The 17,005-nt window shown below is 33.2% G+C and overlaps 1 protein-coding gene across 1 annotated transcript in view; it reads right to left on the reverse strand.

The window, feature by feature from the left end:
- FSTL5 (follistatin like 5) overlaps positions 1-17,005 on the reverse strand; it is a 710,646-nt gene that overhangs the window by 51,335 nt on the left and 642,306 nt on the right. The window contains exons 14-15 of the mRNA XM_046657076.1: positions 14,924-15,031; positions 10,434-10,558 (exon numbers count right to left, since the gene is read on the reverse strand). Of these exons, the coding sequence (XP_046513032.1) occupies positions 10,434-10,558; positions 14,924-15,031 (233 nt within the window). The remainder of the gene's footprint in view (positions 1-10,433; positions 10,559-14,923; positions 15,032-17,005) is intronic.

Below are 17,005 nucleotides of genomic sequence, written 5' to 3' on the forward strand. Positions count from 1 at the left end.
CATTTTCATTCATTTATTTCCTGCTAAAATTTAAATTCTTGATTTATTTCTGTGCATATAAAGTCATTCAGTTTATCATAATAAAAAAGTGAATCTCTTTAAAGTTTTTACATTATAGACTTACAATAAAAATTTAATGCTATCATTTATGTTTCACTTGTATAAATGCAATATGGAAAAATGTTTCCCTAATGAATTTGAAATTTTGATCATGACTTTATGAATCAGAAGAATAAATATAATGTATTTCCCTTCTGTAAACTTAATATTATGGTTGTTCAAAAAAATGTTTTCAAATATTTTCAAAAATTAAGAGATGGCAAATGGATCAATTTAAAATTAGGTAAATGGTAGGAGTATCAAAAAGTTATTAATAAACCTTAATTTTATGTTGGCAGGTCACAGGTCAGACACAGGAAATGAAAAATGTAATAAATAGGTTACTGTAACTTATATTTTTATAAGGCCTCTGATAATAGTACCCAAATAGTATATCTCTTGAAAATTCACAATATATATACTATTAAATTATCATAGCATATATCCCAAATGATTGTTGCCAAATGATTTCTGTTCCACTCTATTTCTGTTGTTAAAAAAGTCACTTGTGTCCAATAAAATCTTTTATATTAGAGTCCATCATTTCCCAGTGTGAATAATAACTTGGATCAAAGTAGAAGGGTTTTTTCTTGTTGTTTTTTTGGTGAGGAAGATTGGCCTTGAACTAACACCTGTTGCCCATCCTCCTCTTTTTGCTTGAGGAAGATTGGCATTGAGCTAGCATCTGTGCCTCTCTTCCCCTAATTCGTATGTGGGTCGCTGCCACAGCATGGCTTAATGAGTGGTATAGGTCTGCACCTGGGATCTGAACCTGCAAACCTGGGCCACCAAAGCAGAGCACCCTGAACTTAATCACTACACCACCAGGCTGGCCCCTGAAAGTCGAGGTTTTTGATGTTAAAAATTACCAAGGAAATTTAGGCTGTATGCAAGAAATGAGAAATCTATGTTTAGCCAATATAAAGACACATGTATCTATGATCTATTAAAAATATATCTTAATGTCATCTTCCTGTATAATCTAATAATCTATTTTCAAATAATTTTCATGTATTAATTAAATGTTGTGTCAAGTTTTTATAGTAAAAGATTCTTCAGAGTTTCAAAGTACTCTATATATTTGATATTAATATAATAAAATTTTTAAATAGACTTTAAACAATATATACTTTAATTACAAATATAAGCAATGTTTCCTATCACTCAAAATTGATGAATAATCTGATTTATATTATTAGGGGGAAAAATATAGGTTATTTTAGGATTTTTCTTGGCTTAGTAAAAATAAATCAGCCACTAATTTCATAGCAAATACAAACACTGATTCCCTTTTGTTTCAAAGAAACTAAAAGCTATATTTATGTATCCAAAATTACATAAGCATAAAAACAAGCTTCTACATCATGGTACAAAATGAATTACTGTCATTTTATACGGCTTTTATTGAAAATCAGTTGTCAATACAGAAAAAAACTTTATAAATATTTCATTATCCCTACCCCCCACATAAAAAAAAAAAAGAAAGGAAGAATTTCCTTTAGTATAGAAAAGAATTCAACTAGCCTCAGTCTAAAACAATGCAGAGGAGATTTTAAGCATAACTAACCCAACTAGCAGTTTTAAGGGTCAATTAACACAACTATCCTTTTTACTGTCCCTGAAGCTGTCTGTGCATTTCAATCCCTTTTGTGCAGTGTGTACGCCCTACACCACACTGGTGTACACACCAAAGGATAAAACCCTGGCAGTTTGGTGCTTGTTACCTAATGTTCTTCATACACTCATGGAGTTATGTTGAGTGTTTCTACTCATGACTGATGACAGGTTAGACTTAGTAGGCAGTTTCTCCACACATCTACTAATTTGGTGAGTTTCTCTGCAACAGTTAATTTTTAAGGCTCTCTGACATCCTTTGCACGTCTTTGGTTTTGCTTGAAAAAAACTCTTAAAGAACTTTAAAACCTGACATTTTGATGCATGATTTATTTTCTTTTTCAACAAGAGAAGCAAGAGACACAACACTGTAACATAACAAGCAAATGTTAACAAGTGAACGTTCTTAATTTAATTTAAATAAAAAAATTGCCTTTCTCTAAATATTCTTTGACTCACAATAATCAATGTCTTTCTTCCTGTTGGATAGCTATAGCAAGGGTACATCTACAGATTCACAACTAAATTAAAATAGTACGAAGTATTAACTCAGGTTAATTCACAGTGAATAGTTTTTATGGCCTCAAAGTATTGTAATTGAATATCAGTGTCATCAATGTTGTCCATCTAAAGACACCCCCTACTAGTTACACTGAAATTAACTTTGCTTTTCTGGTCAAACAAGATTTAAAAATGATGAATATATAAAATAAGAATTTAGCCACATTCACAGAACGTTTCCAAAATATTCTACTGATTATTATCATTAGTTTGTGCATGTGCTCTCAAAGATAAAATTATTTATTTAATGTTGTTGCTCTCTTGAGCCACAGTAGGAGTCCATCATTCAAAAGAGAATTTTTATTATGTTATGATACTTGTATTTAAAGTTTCAGCATTTTAATAAAATAGTACATCAAGAAAAATTCATGAATTTATAAAATAAGATGCCATGGTAAAATATATCATTTTCTTCAACAGAAAGAAAATATATCCACTGAAAGATAGAAAGAACAAAAATCTCAATATACATTATTCTTTTGTATGCACGTTTTATGAGAACTAGTTACGCCTTACATGCTTGATTCAGAATATTATAGTCTAATCTATTAAATATACATATGAAACAGATTATGCAATGTGCACAGTAAATTCACATAAGAAATTGCTTAAGTTCTCAGGATGCGCTCTGCCTCGCTCTTGTGATGTATTGCATTGTATCATAACTTTTGATACATTTCTTTATTCAACTTAATTGTTATCTGAGCTTGTTTTTACTACTAAGCAAAGAGAGCCAAATAATTTATGCAATGATATCATTTACTTCTTTAGGGTAAAACAAGTATGATTTACCATTTCCAGGAAAACCCCAGATCATATTTGACAAAGGAAAAGAAAACCTAGAAATTTGCTTTACATACTACAGCTGTCTCCTAAGGAGAATACTGGGTCGTGTCAAATGGATGGCCCTGTTTTGCTGAACACTTTGATGAGTTAGCTTAAGGACCTCTGAGAGAAAAAGCAAGAGCTATTTTACTTTGCATAATAAACCTTAAGAGGCAGATCTGCAATGTAGAGTGTTTCTAAATTACGTGTTATTAGTGCTCCATTGATTTCTTCAGCAAAAAATGCTGTAGAATGAAGCTATTTAGAGCCTTTATTAAATCCTAATGCTTGGAGTCTACTAATAATACCTGTGAATCATTTTTCCTTTTTTAAAATAATGAAATTTCAATATTTTAAATATAGGTTGCTCTTTAACTCCAATCGTATTTCCCCATAAGACAAAAATATGACATGGCTAATGCAGGCTACTAATCCGACTAAGGGAATATTCTGTATGAAGAGGTGTGAGTCTATTCAATTCATCCACTTTGGGCTCTTTTCTTACAAGGCTCAGAGAGAGCTAAGCCCTATTAATACAAGATGAAGTGGGGAAGGAGACAAGTTTCTCTAACTCAAGAAATAATACAGAGAGCTAAATGAACGCACACACACACAACACTTGCCTGCAAGTACTAAGTGGTTTTTGTCTAAGCATTTTACACTAGATGTATGGGCTATACTAAAATGCTAAAGAAAGTTGAAGGGACTGCTTAAAATAAAAGCAAATCCAATAACCATAATGAAAAAGAAGAAGGGAATTCTAGATCAAAGCTTGAAGGGTATAGTATGTTTACTTCTATGGAAAGAAGATGAAGAAAATTATCAAATGTTTACACAGAAGAAGCTTTGCACCCATATAAGAAGGTTTGCCAGCAATGATTTGCATACATATGCACAACACATACATAAAATTATACATATAGACTTTGTTTAATAAACTACTTATGAATGTCTTCTATTTTTCAGGTAAGGATCCCATGAGATAGCAGGTCCTGACAATCTCGAGTGTGTGTTTGTGTGGAATGGAGCAGGAATTACTAGAGAGGGAGGATGAAGAAGCTCAGGAAACTGGGAAAGGGTGGGTCACAGTTTCAGAATTTAAAAATGTTTCAGGTATTCACTACCTGAGAGAATACAGCCAGAAACGGCTCTGGCCTCTGGGATGTTTGGAATTCTTTTTGTTGGTTAGTTTATTTCTGTTTGCGGGAATAATTAGCAAATAAGGATGAATAAAGTAAAAAAAAAAATGAACCTCACTGAAGTATGATTTTGTGAGATATTTAAGAACTATTTTTGGAAACAATTTTAATTGTTGCTTATCATCCTGAGACTCTACTTTTCTTAGAAAGGCATTGAACAACTGATATTTTCCATTTCTGGTAGGCTTAATGTAACTAGACAATTTTAGTGCTAAAATTGTATCTCCATACACCTGTCTTGTCCATGAATCAAGTCACAAGTGTACAGTTGTCTTGATCTACGGCTAGCCATATATATAACTTGCTTTAACAGATTTGATAAAATATGGAGGAGAATGATATACTTTACTTTAACTTTCACTTTCACAGAATGTTTATTTTTCCCTTGGAGGAGCTTTAAGACAACATATATCAAACTCAATCCCTTCTTAATCATTTCCTTGCTGTAATTTATAACCGGAAAGGAGTGCTACAGACCTCTCTCCAGACTGCCAGAATGGTGCCCGCTACTTGTTATTTCAGTTTTCTTCATCTCTTGCACTGGAGCCATAGCCATTGGCTGTGCAGGGATTATGACTAATGGGAAACAGGATCAACCCTTAGCCCCTTACTGTCACATCTGACTGCAAGCACTCACATTACACTTTGAGCACTCATCCCCTTTTGAGGGTCTTAAAGGAATGCCTTCCAGTTACTCTTGTCCTTTCCAGCCCACCCAAATTGAAGAGTAACACTGATGCTGCCCACTTTCCAGGGAATTCCCGAAACACTCAATCTGAGATATTCATTCAAAATCAGTATCATTTTGGGGTATGTGGTGGGGAAGAGAGGAGTGCTACCAGGAAAATTTTAGAACATTATGTGTTTATTTTTTTGTTTGTTTAGCAGGTCAAGTCCAGAGGAGGAGAAAAGTGTGGGAACTGGCATTTTCAAGTTTTTATATAAATGTCTGTTGCTTTCAAGGTCTCCCTGCCACTGTACTTTACAGATATATTCTAGTCATCTTATTGCTTATCATGTAACCATTGATTGAAATACACACACAACCCCCCAAGTACAAACACTAATTTTAAGATACTGCATGATCAACCAATAAACCCACAATGAAAAATCACAGTAATAAAAACATGAGTTTCCCAACTGTTCCATTTTCCTCTCAAGAACAGAAACACTTGGGGGAGATTCTTGGAGAAATATAACTCAAAGAAATAGAAGTAGTTTGAAATTCTAGGCAGTATGATATGTAAGGGGTGATTTCAAGAGTAGGCAAGCCTTTCAAAGCATCTCAAATAGCATCACCTAAGTTGCTATCTTCCCTTTCAAGTTATCAGACTAGTCCTGGAGTAGTAAGCAGAAAATTCAAAGCACTGTAGGTTGTAATCTTTGCACATATCACAACTAGAAATTGACATTTAAATCCTTCTCTCTTCAGAATGGTACCACAAATAAAACACAATCAATAACATAAATGCTCATTCTCTGTGAGATATAGTTGCTTTGAAGTTTAACACAACCACTGTAAAAACTGTTTCTGAAAAATATACACTTACTTTTTCAATTACTTTCAAATTGCTGGCTAATTTCAAAACCTTGAAAGCAAAATCACTAAATCCCCCATGTACTAGCCATATCATAAAAAAATTGAGTAGTAGAACTACAATATTATTCAAATAGATCTATTTACATGTAATGATATTATAATATAATTTGTTCTTTAGATACAAATTATGAGTAGAATACTAAAACTTTTTGCTTTACATTTGTAGAGCACTTTTTCGTAAAAAATAATCATTTCAATTTTTATAAAATTAAATAGACATAATTGATTCTTCTGAGAATTACATATGCGTTTTCATTTTTAACAGTTTCTTTTAATTTTACCTATTGGATATTTTTGTATATAGAAGATGACGAAAATCCACATATTTAGATAAGAAATTTATATTTCTCCTGTCATTACAAACAGGCTCCTTTGCACTACGTAATCTCAACTTTAGAATTACGATTCATGATTTATTAACTTCTTGCTGAAGTTTAAGGTTTGTAAAGAAAACTATTAACTGCAAGTCTGAAAATGTGTCCAGTTAATATGCATTGCCAGTTAACTGAAATGTGCAGTGAGTTACTAATGTGAAAAATACATCATTTATTAAATATTCAATGGAACTATTTCTTTGAAAATTAACAGAACATAAGAAATAAAATTTTTTATTCTTACTTAGAAGTAAAAAGGCATATAATTATAGAGTGATTTAAATTAATATATTTCAATAAGCATCACAAATCATCCATGCTATTAACTAAATTTTAAGTAATTTAAATTTTCCTTAAATAATGGGGGCAGGGATTACCATCTCACACTCAGGCATATTAAAAAATCTACTATAGAGTTTTATTAAGCTTTTAAAAATGAACTTTTAGTCAATAAGTATCTAGTCAGTCCTTTTCAGAAGGTCAGCAAGTAGTGGGAACTATCGAGGAGACAGGAGTATAACACATCCTTTCTCATCTTCCAGCAAGTTTAGTTTAGTTAACTTAACTGTATTCACCACGGAGGCTCACATGCTCACATCTTAGAGAAGGTTGCGTGCTGGTCTGGAGTTTTTCTGCATCATCTCCTGGACAAGCACTCATATTCAAGAAAGAGGAAGGCAGGGACACAGCTTGGTCCCATAACCAGAACCAGCAGTTTAAAGACCATTTTGTTTTAGACCAAAGGTAGTGTGATCTAGCCCAACCTAGGGTTTAGGTAATCTGATTTCTATGGAGAAAGAAAGTATAAAATAAAATCAAACGCACTTTTTTCACTAATAAGCTCCTACTCTATAGGACAAAACAAGAAAACTGTATGTGGCTTACTCTGTGTTGCTCAGGGAATGGGATGGAATTCTATGAGGAGCTGAATGAGTTGATGGTACCAGACCCTCATTCTCAGATATTTTTAAAATGGAAATTAGTTTCTTGAAATTCAAATTCCTCATGCCATTCAAAAAGAAGCCCAAATTAGGCTCTCAAAAAATTTTAAAGTGCTACGAATTTCAAATTGCCTTAAAAAGTGAACTTCCCAAATTTCATGAAGATTGGTTTTGCAAACTACAAGTTTATCTTTTAATATAGATTTATAAGGTAATTTTGGTTCCCTTAAATTCCTCAGTCTCGAATTACTTTACAAACGAAACAAGCCTGAGAATTACAGACACAGAAAAAATTCAAAAACGGAGGGTAAAAAAGAGAAGACATCAACAAGAAAAATAGAGACTTCTGGCAAAATTGTAAGTAATCTCAGGGGATCTCCCGCACCAGTGTAGATTATTAGTCTGGACAACAACTATCATGGGCAACTTAATATTCAAACGTTATTTTATTCCAATCCTTAGAAAGAAATGAAGCAGGCTGGTTAGCTTCACAGTAGCCAATGGCAAATGGTGTTGCTGGGGTACTCAGTCTTAGATCTGTCTGACGGGAGATGTAAGTTCTTATTGCCGCTTCCACACAATTCATGTGCTCTTGATGCAGTACTTGCTGCATGTCCGACATTGTGTTAGCTGCTGAGAAATACAGTTCAGAAGAAATACAGTTCTTCCCTCAATACTATACGGTCTGGTTTAGGAAATAGCGTAGCACTTTCTTCCTTCTTTATTTCCATTCCTATGAGAAACATGAATTAAGTGCCTACCAGTTTTTAGGCACTAAGAATATAAAATCCTGCCACTTGGCCAGGAGTTTCCAGACATTGGAGATACAAATTATTTGAAATGAGGGTGTAGTGATCTGAGAGAAAAAGCAGATTAATGTGATGAGGGGGTCAGGAAAAAAAAACTAATATTAATTAAATACATATTGTGTGTCAGACCTTCTACCTGGTGTGAAAATATATACCAAGTACAACAGTCAGAAAATAGTCTCAATTCTGAAAAACACAATTCATAAAAAGATCAATCTCAGGAACATATATTTAAACAAATGTCAAATTTGGTTAGAGAAATATGTTAAATGAAATCGGTAGGGGAAAATACTATTTCTATCCCTCAGGTTTTCCTGATGTGGAATAAATCCTTATTGTGTTAAAAATACTTTACATATTTAACAGTTTATTTTTGAAAATGCATGCTAAGTTTTACTCCTACTCTTAACTTTAGTAATAGGAATAATTACTTGGAAATGAAACAGGAAATTTGATGATCATTTATGTTCATTAAAATGGACTCTATATGCAGGTAGGATTGTAATAATTTAGTTTAGTCTTCTTAGAAGTATTGCAAAACACCCATGCATTTCACTATACACCCCTAAAAGGAATTAAGACATTTATAAATCTCCTCAAGCATACTTTTCAGCATTTCTCATAATATATAGAAACAAGTAAAATAAAGTTTTGCCCTATATGTGTTCACATTATTTGGATGTTCTTCTAATTATTACTAGCTCCAACTCCAGCTATGTGGTAATCATTTAGACCTTAAAGAAATGTTATGTTCTGATAGTATTTCAATTATACATACAACGAATTGCACATAATACTTACTGCATCCAGACAAAGTCAAACTCCTGTGCCTGGTAGCTATTTTACCATAGTCATGCAATTTACTTGTTGTAGGGGGAAAGAAATACCCAAAAGTATACAGTACTAACCCTATTAGTGTCATAGTCATGGGAATTTTGCCCTAAATAATTGTATTCATAGTACATCTTTTAAAAATAAGCAAAATTAATCATAGTAGATTAAGTACAGTAATAGGGAATAGGAGAATGGAGTAAATAAAAGCAAGTGTTACAATATTAAATTATTGATTAGTAATAATTTATCAACAACTTGAAAACAAAGGCATATTTGTTATTCATAACTCTCAATGCCAATTAAGTGAAATTTTCTCATCCAATAAGAATAAAAGCATTATATATTTTTAAAGTACAATCTCAAATGGTATCATTTTCAGTTCATATGCTGATTTTTCAGTCTCCAAACTGTTATAGCACTTGCAGTCAGACCTAAATATTACTACTCTGATGCAAATACGTTTCAAATATGCTGCATTTTCAATAAGTTCTACTTACTTTCCACAAACACGTGTAATAATTTTGACAAGATATTATGTTTTTTAGTCTTTTTATTGCTGAGAACGTAATAGGCATTTTGAAAGTAATGGTCAATTGCTTGACAAATGTATTAAACTCTGAAACATATACTTGGTTGCACAAAGAACAGTTCATCTATAATGTCTTGAGTCATGATTCTGATTTATTAATCCCTCTTTTTACTTTTGAAAGTTGAATTTTGTACTCTTTCAGAATTCTTATAACTCCAACTTTTAGACGAGATAATTTGCATTTTAATAGAAGGGAAACAAATATACAAAAGAGTCAAATAATGACTCCTATAATGTATCTGGAGCAGTTCCCCCTTATCAGAATTCACTTGAGAAACAGAACAAAATATTAGTTTGGTTCAGATTCACTAACATTGCTAAGCAATGCTTTAAAATGTTTTCAGTAAATTATCAAGTACATAATACTAGAAATCATGATATATCCAAAGTCTCCCCCTTTTAAGTATTTAAACCATCCTATGAAACCCTGAATGATGTCATTAGAATTTATTACTTTTCCACCTCTTGTAAATACACAGAGAGAACATGTCAATATGTTTTCTCCAACAAATAAACTTCAGACCTGAAAGATTTCATTTCAACTTACTATACTTCCTAATACAATTTTATATTGATTTCTATATGGGCAAAAATGATACAAGAATGTTATTATAATACATTGTATAGATTTTTATGAGAGTAGCTCTTCCATCTTGCTGAGTTCAAATGTCAGCATTTTGAAAAGCCTAAGAAGACGATACTAATGACAATTTGTGAAAATATTAACGGCAAAATTGATTTAAAGATTCAGTTATATCTTTATAAATGCACTTCTGTATTAGGCATAAAAAGAAATTATGATGGGAAATTTATCACTGACGTTGATAAATGAAAGTTCATCAAGCAGATGAGACAAAGCTAAATCATGTGCAATTATGTGTGTATTTGTTATATAATTGAAATGTTTGGGGGTCTTTTTATGATTTCCCATAGCTTTCTATCAAAATTAGAGAGAATCTAACAGTTGATCACTCATCTTAGCACTTACCTCATATGGGTGATGATGAGTGTTGTAGTGGGAATGAAAAAATCATCCACTCGGTCAAATTGCTTTCCCACTGGCTGGGTGTGGATGGTGTGGTGTAGTACATTCCCACTGGCCAGGGTTATTACCTAAATAGAACACACCATGTTTAGATCTTGGCAATGCATTGCTTTAGTAGTGTCAGCTTGAATTTTATTTAGAGATGAAATAAATCTCTGGCAGTTGTTTGCAGAGACTCTCTATTGCCATATTCAAAATTAGTATATTATTAAGCAAATTAGTATTCTGTAATTGTTTATTTTCAATGTGGAAACTTCTATGTTTATAAAGAAATAAAAAATAGAAAAAGATTTGTCTTGAGCAATTTCTCCTTAAAATATAAAATAAATATAAACAACTTCTGTATTATAAAAATGTTAACCTTACTATAATGAGAAAAATAAAGGCCAGCATACATCTGATGTAAATCAGATATTAGCTTTCTTTCTCTCTCTCTCTCTTTCTTCCTTTCTTTCTTAAACAGTTTTACTGAGATATAATTGACATGCAAAAAACTGCCCTCCTATAGAACAGAGTTGGAAACATAGGACTCAAAATTCCCAAATAAGACATGCAAAATATTTTAGCTCTTAAAAATCTTAGAAGAGATAAAATCACATTTTAAGTTTTTCCTCCTATAAATTGAAAATAATAGATTTAAGCAAGTTTTAATCAAAGAGGTTTCTTCTTTCTAACTATTCATCAATAATTAATTAAAGTTTAAAAAACTTTTACAGTCCATTAAAGAAAAGATCACTACATTTAAACTCTTTTATTCTTCATATCCCATCATGCACCAAATTCTGTCGGTTCTTTCTTCAGATTTCCTGTACCTTCATGTTTTTTTCTGTTGTCTCTGCTGCACAACCATTGTTCTGTGTTAGCCTTTTAAAGCATTTTCCCTGTTTTAAATCCTTTCTACAAATGGCCACCAAATTAAACTTCCTAAACGACTGACTGATTCTCCAAGTTAAATAGACTTTCCTCCTTCACAACTGAGTCTCTTCCTTGGGTTTTTATGACAGAGGTAAATAACATTTTTAGTTTTAGATTTTTCTTTTTTTCTGAAAAGTTAATTTTCTTCATTCAAATGAGTATACTTTCATTGAGTTCCATTGCAAATCACCATTTACAATGAAAATAGATTAAGTATTATAACAATCAGGACAGGTTCAGCAATGTTAGAGTTAAAAAACAAAACAAAACAAAAGCAAACAGAAAACAACTTTTAAAGTCCTAGTGGCTTAGAAAATTATGATTGTGGTTCACATCTTTTACTTCCCCAGAGGGCTGTGGCAGGATATCTACTGTTTGCACTCAGTATTCCACGCCAAAGGAGCAGGCAACTACCTTGAATGTTTCCATTCACAACAGACTTCCTTTGCCAGGATTGATCATATGGACCCACCTAAACAAAAGGAGCCTACCAGGTACCCAGAGGAAGAGAAAACCAAAGTATTTGATAAAAGCTTTAAAGACATTATGCCTGTTTTATTAATGAATATCCGTGAGAAAGTCATCACTGGATTTTAGCTACTCATAATAATGTCTACAAGACTTTAATAAAGATCAGCAGGAGTAACAGGGAAGGAACTCTCCAAATTTTCTTTTCTTTAGATTGTATAGAAGTGTATACTTTTCAAATGCATCTACATGTATTTGAAATTAATAATAATACTTGGACTGATGGCCACAACTATACTATTTAGGGAGAGCTTGCTATGTGCCAATATGTGTTCTAGGTAGTTTACAAGCATCACCAAATTTAAAATTCAAACAACACCATAATGTATGTATTGTTCCCCAACATTACTGATGCAAAAATATTTCGCGCCACTCAAGATATATTAACTGGGCATCTCTTTTGTGTTTGGAATAGTCCTAGGCTGTAAAAAATACAGTGCCACTTGTCTGGTTCCCCTCAGTCTGGATTTTGTTCCTTGATAGTTCTAGGTCCTTCTCGTTGATGGAATTGATTACCAGGTTCAGGACTGAGCTGAGCTGACACACACACTGATCTATGATGCACCTTAAGCAAAAGGCTCAGTCTGGTAACAACCCTTGGCTCATTCCTAATGTCATCCTGCTGCTAGTCTCGCTATGTGTGATGCCTTCCACAAACCCAGAGCCACCACCTCCTACTGTCACCCCATCTGGCTGGGGCTTACTTCCTGGCCAATAGCAAAATCTAAGGACTTTATTCCAAGTTGTTTCCTGTGGATATTTTCTTCTCTAATTGTGGTGCACTTGAAAAGACATTACATATGAATTGTAAAACTGTGCAGATGACAGACGTGATTTTTAGAGCAGCGTTTCTTAAATTTTCAAAAGCCTTAGCTTCCTTTAAAAACATAACTATGATAAATCTTTGAGAATTCATCTGAGAACACTAATTGGAAAATCAATGTCTTACGTATCTAAAATTATGACAGTTTATGGGTTTTTATTAATTAATTGCAAATATCACAGAAAATAATCTACTTTGTTTCATAATTGGCAAAGATGTACAGATTTAATTATAATCAAAATAGAAACACAAAGTAAAAGTAGAGGTTCCAGATTTTTTGACGGAATGCTTTTTTACCTTCAAGGATTAGTGGGTACCATTATAAAGTATACTGCCTTTGGGCAAAAAGTTACTTCCTAGCCCTCACAACCTAGCATCAATCTCTTTCCAGTCTAATCTTTGAACATTATGGCACAGGGACACTCTAGCAAAAATGCGAGCTTGCCTGTAGATCATTCTAACAATTGTCCACAATGCAGATTGTGCCCTTTCCATCAAGAGATTGGCTGCATTACTCCATTCCCTTGAATCTAGACAGGCAGTGTGACTTGCTTTGATGAATAGGCTGTGGTGGAAGTGACTTTATGTGAATTCTGAAGCCTAGATCTTAATTGACCTTGCAACTTCAACTTCCACTGTCTTGTAACCGGGAACCACCATGCTGTCAAGATGCCATCCGAAAGGATGAACAAGCACATGCAGGAGACACAAGCCACCCAGCTAAGCACCACTACCACATGACAGACATGGGAGTGAGGTCATTTTGGAGCTTCCAGCTCCAGATATCAGACAATTGCAGTCACATGAGTGATCCCTGATCACCCCTGCAGAAGCCGAGCCACAGAATTGTGAGTGATGAGTCATTCTTTAGTTTTGTTTAGGACATCAAGTTTTGGGTAGTTTGTTTGCAACAATAGATAATTTAAATAGTGTATTATATTTTAGGTGTTTCAAATGACACATAATTCTAGTGAAATATAAAATGAACCATCATTGTGATAGTTACTCTAAAATATTTTATTTTAATAGACCTGTCCTTTGTAAGTTAAATATTGCAATACTGAAAATAATTCACAAACATTCAATATATTTGTAGTGATAACTGATTAAACAGAAAAACGTTGTGGGGCCAGCCCCGGTTGCCTAGTGGTTAAGTTTGGCATGCTCCGTTTGGGCAGCCTGGGTCCAGTTCCCTGCTACACGGACCTACACCACTGCTCCGTGGCCATTCTGTGGTGGTGGCTCACATACAAAATAGAGGAAGATGGGCCACATATCTTAGCTCAGGGCGAATCTTCCTTAGCAAAAAAGAGGAAGATTGGCAACAGATGGTAGCTCAGGGGTAAATCCTTCTCAGCAAAAAAATTAAAAAAAAAATAAAAACATTGCATTCAACAGATTTATTAAAACTAGCCAAAGGTTAATGATTCAGAACTTTGTAAGAAGAAACATATTCAAGGCAGCGCTATAATCACAGGAAGTTTGAGAAATAGATAAAAAACATTTTTCCAGAGCCAAACATTCCTTTCCATTCCCTTTCTTTTCTTCTTATACTTATAACTTCAAAAATCTAAAGACTACGCCAAAGAGTCATTGTCAAAATGTATTTATTTTTCTCTACCTGTCAAGTTCTCATATAAACAGCTTCAAAACATACGCAAATTTTACAAAAATGACACCACATATTTCCCAGTTAGAAATGAGCCTGTGCTAGGAAAATAAATTCTATCTGTTTGGAGAAAAAGGGAGATCTGCCTTGAGACTCTGTCTAACTCTCCTGGTCTCTACCTCACATGTTCCACCCTCCTGGACCCATTTTGAAAAGAGAGATGGAAACAAGAAAATTCTCATAAAATTTGGAGGGAGGCAGGAAATTCCTGAAAAGTAGATTATGACTTTTTTTTTCCCCTAATGGCATCAACTTTGTCATCATAGGTTCTTCCTTTTGCATATAGATGCTAACCTTTGATAATATGACCTACTATATTATCCAATCCAAACCAGTACTCGAATATCAATTTTTCCCTTTTTTTTGGTGCAGGTCTAAATGTGATTAAAGTATAGCCCTCAGATGGAAGAATATCATTGTTAAATGGATACAAATATCCAACGAGACATTAAATGGTTTAAAGATCACTATTTTCTCAAATTATTGAAATGTACTTACCTGCAGTGTTGGAGAAGTCTTGTCCATGGTACCCCAGCTTAGCACCCAGACCTGGTCATGTGACTTGTCATAGTGTAATTTAACTGGGACAGGGTCTGTGTTTACTGCCTGTAATAAAAAGGAGTTAAAAAAAATATTTTCAGACTAAATATTAGTTTAAAACTAGACCAGAAATTATGGAAGAATGCAAGAGTTTACATGTCAGATTAAAAATTTGTATTGCCAGTTATCTAATTTTCTAAACCCTTATTTGATTAATTTGGAAATATAATACTTTACTCAAACACAATTTGCACAATTTTATATAGTCTTGTGTTCATTCATTACTTATGCAAATTGTATGTCATGAAGAAGCTATTTAGAAACTCTAGATATAAATGATTAATATGTGCATTTTAATCAATTGTTGAATACAGGTGAGAATTATGTTTATTCTATGAGATTTTTCCATCCCAGTGCTGGTTATAGGATTTGATCATCTATAATGCTAAAACACCAACAATGTGATATATGGTTGTAACTCTGATAACAGATTACTTAATTTAGTTTCCTTAATGAGAAATCTAAAACCACAGAAAGGAGGAGAAGCAATTTTTTTTGTACCATACATGATATGGTAAATGTGTTTTTTTGCTAATATTTATAACATTTAGCATATACTTAAAACAAAACTTCCAGAGAACAAATTGCTGCCAGGAAGTTATTTCACTCACCTTAATTTCAAGCTATTTATAGTATAAGCTAACACCTTTTTAAAGTATTTTCTGTAATAGTTATATTTTTTCTAATTTTATAACATAAAACAAATTGTATTCATTACAAAAACCTTTAACCAATATTGAAAGCATTTCTTTCCAAAGCTCTGTTGAATATCCTTAGAGAATTTCCCATCTTAGTTCATAATGTAATCCTCTTCTCAGTGGGTTAGTTAGAGGTAAACTATAGTTACAGTTGAACAACATATGGAGATTCACATTTTAACTAACAAGTTGGTAATTTAGTCATACTAAAGTACTTTTTGTCTAAAACCTTGCCCTGCATTTTATCTATTTAAGATCCTCAATATTCTTGGATTACTGAAGTAATTATTGGATTTCTGAAAAGACCTATTTGCACATTTCTGTACTCGTGTCCTCATCCCTGTCTTCCTGGCTATCAGAGCTGTGATATCGCTTTGGGATCAGGTGGGCAGCAGTGTTCTAAGGAAAGGCAGCTCACTTGGTAAGCACCAGAGATTTAAGCCAGCGACTAATCTCATTCCCCTTTGACAAGCGCTTAAGTTTCCCAGCCTCTCTAGAGGCTCAGGGCAGTTGCATGGCATATTCTAGTCTGCACATTGTAAAGATTAATATGATGAATGATTTCTGAGAATGATATTGCATCAAATATCAAAAGAGACAATAACAGAAGGGGTCTTCTTTGCACTACACTTTCTCTTTCTTCGTGCTTTGAATGCTGTCATATGAGAATATGAAACCTCAATTTCCAAAGCCATTTTGAGGCCATGAAACAATAAGCTTAAGAAGGAAAAGCCAAAACTTTGAAGATTCAGCAGGAGAAATATGACCAAATTCTCGATAATAATCTTGAGTTGCTACACAAACTTAGAAGAACTATTCATAAACTTGATGTTGTTTGGGATAATTAAATGGTTTTATTGCTTAAGAAATAGTCTGGTATTTTGTCAGTTGTACTCAAGTGAATGCCAGATGTCTCATTTAAATTCTTTCATGCTCGGATTGAGAATTTCAATGCATATATAGCAAAAGAGTCATCATTAATCATTATACTAATAACAAAGCAATAAGATTTCTTTGATTTTTCCTATTTTCGCCTTTACACGTTAAACTTGACCTATGTATAATCATGATAGTCAGCCTATTTTCCATGCAGCTTAAAATGGAACAATCTTTAGGTCTTTAAAACATTAAAGATAAAATACAGTCACACATCACTTAATGAAGGGGACATGTTCCAAGAAATGATTCCAAGTGATTGTATCATTGTGCAAATGTCATAGAGTGGACTTACACAAACCTAGATCGTATAGTCGACTATACACCTAGGCTGTATGGAACTAAT

The sequence above is a fragment of the Equus quagga genome, chromosome 3, assembly GCF_021613505.1.
Source record: "Equus quagga isolate Etosha38 chromosome 3, UCLA_HA_Equagga_1.0, whole genome shotgun sequence".
NCBI classification, from domain to species: domain Eukaryota; kingdom Metazoa; phylum Chordata; class Mammalia; order Perissodactyla; family Equidae; genus Equus; species Equus quagga.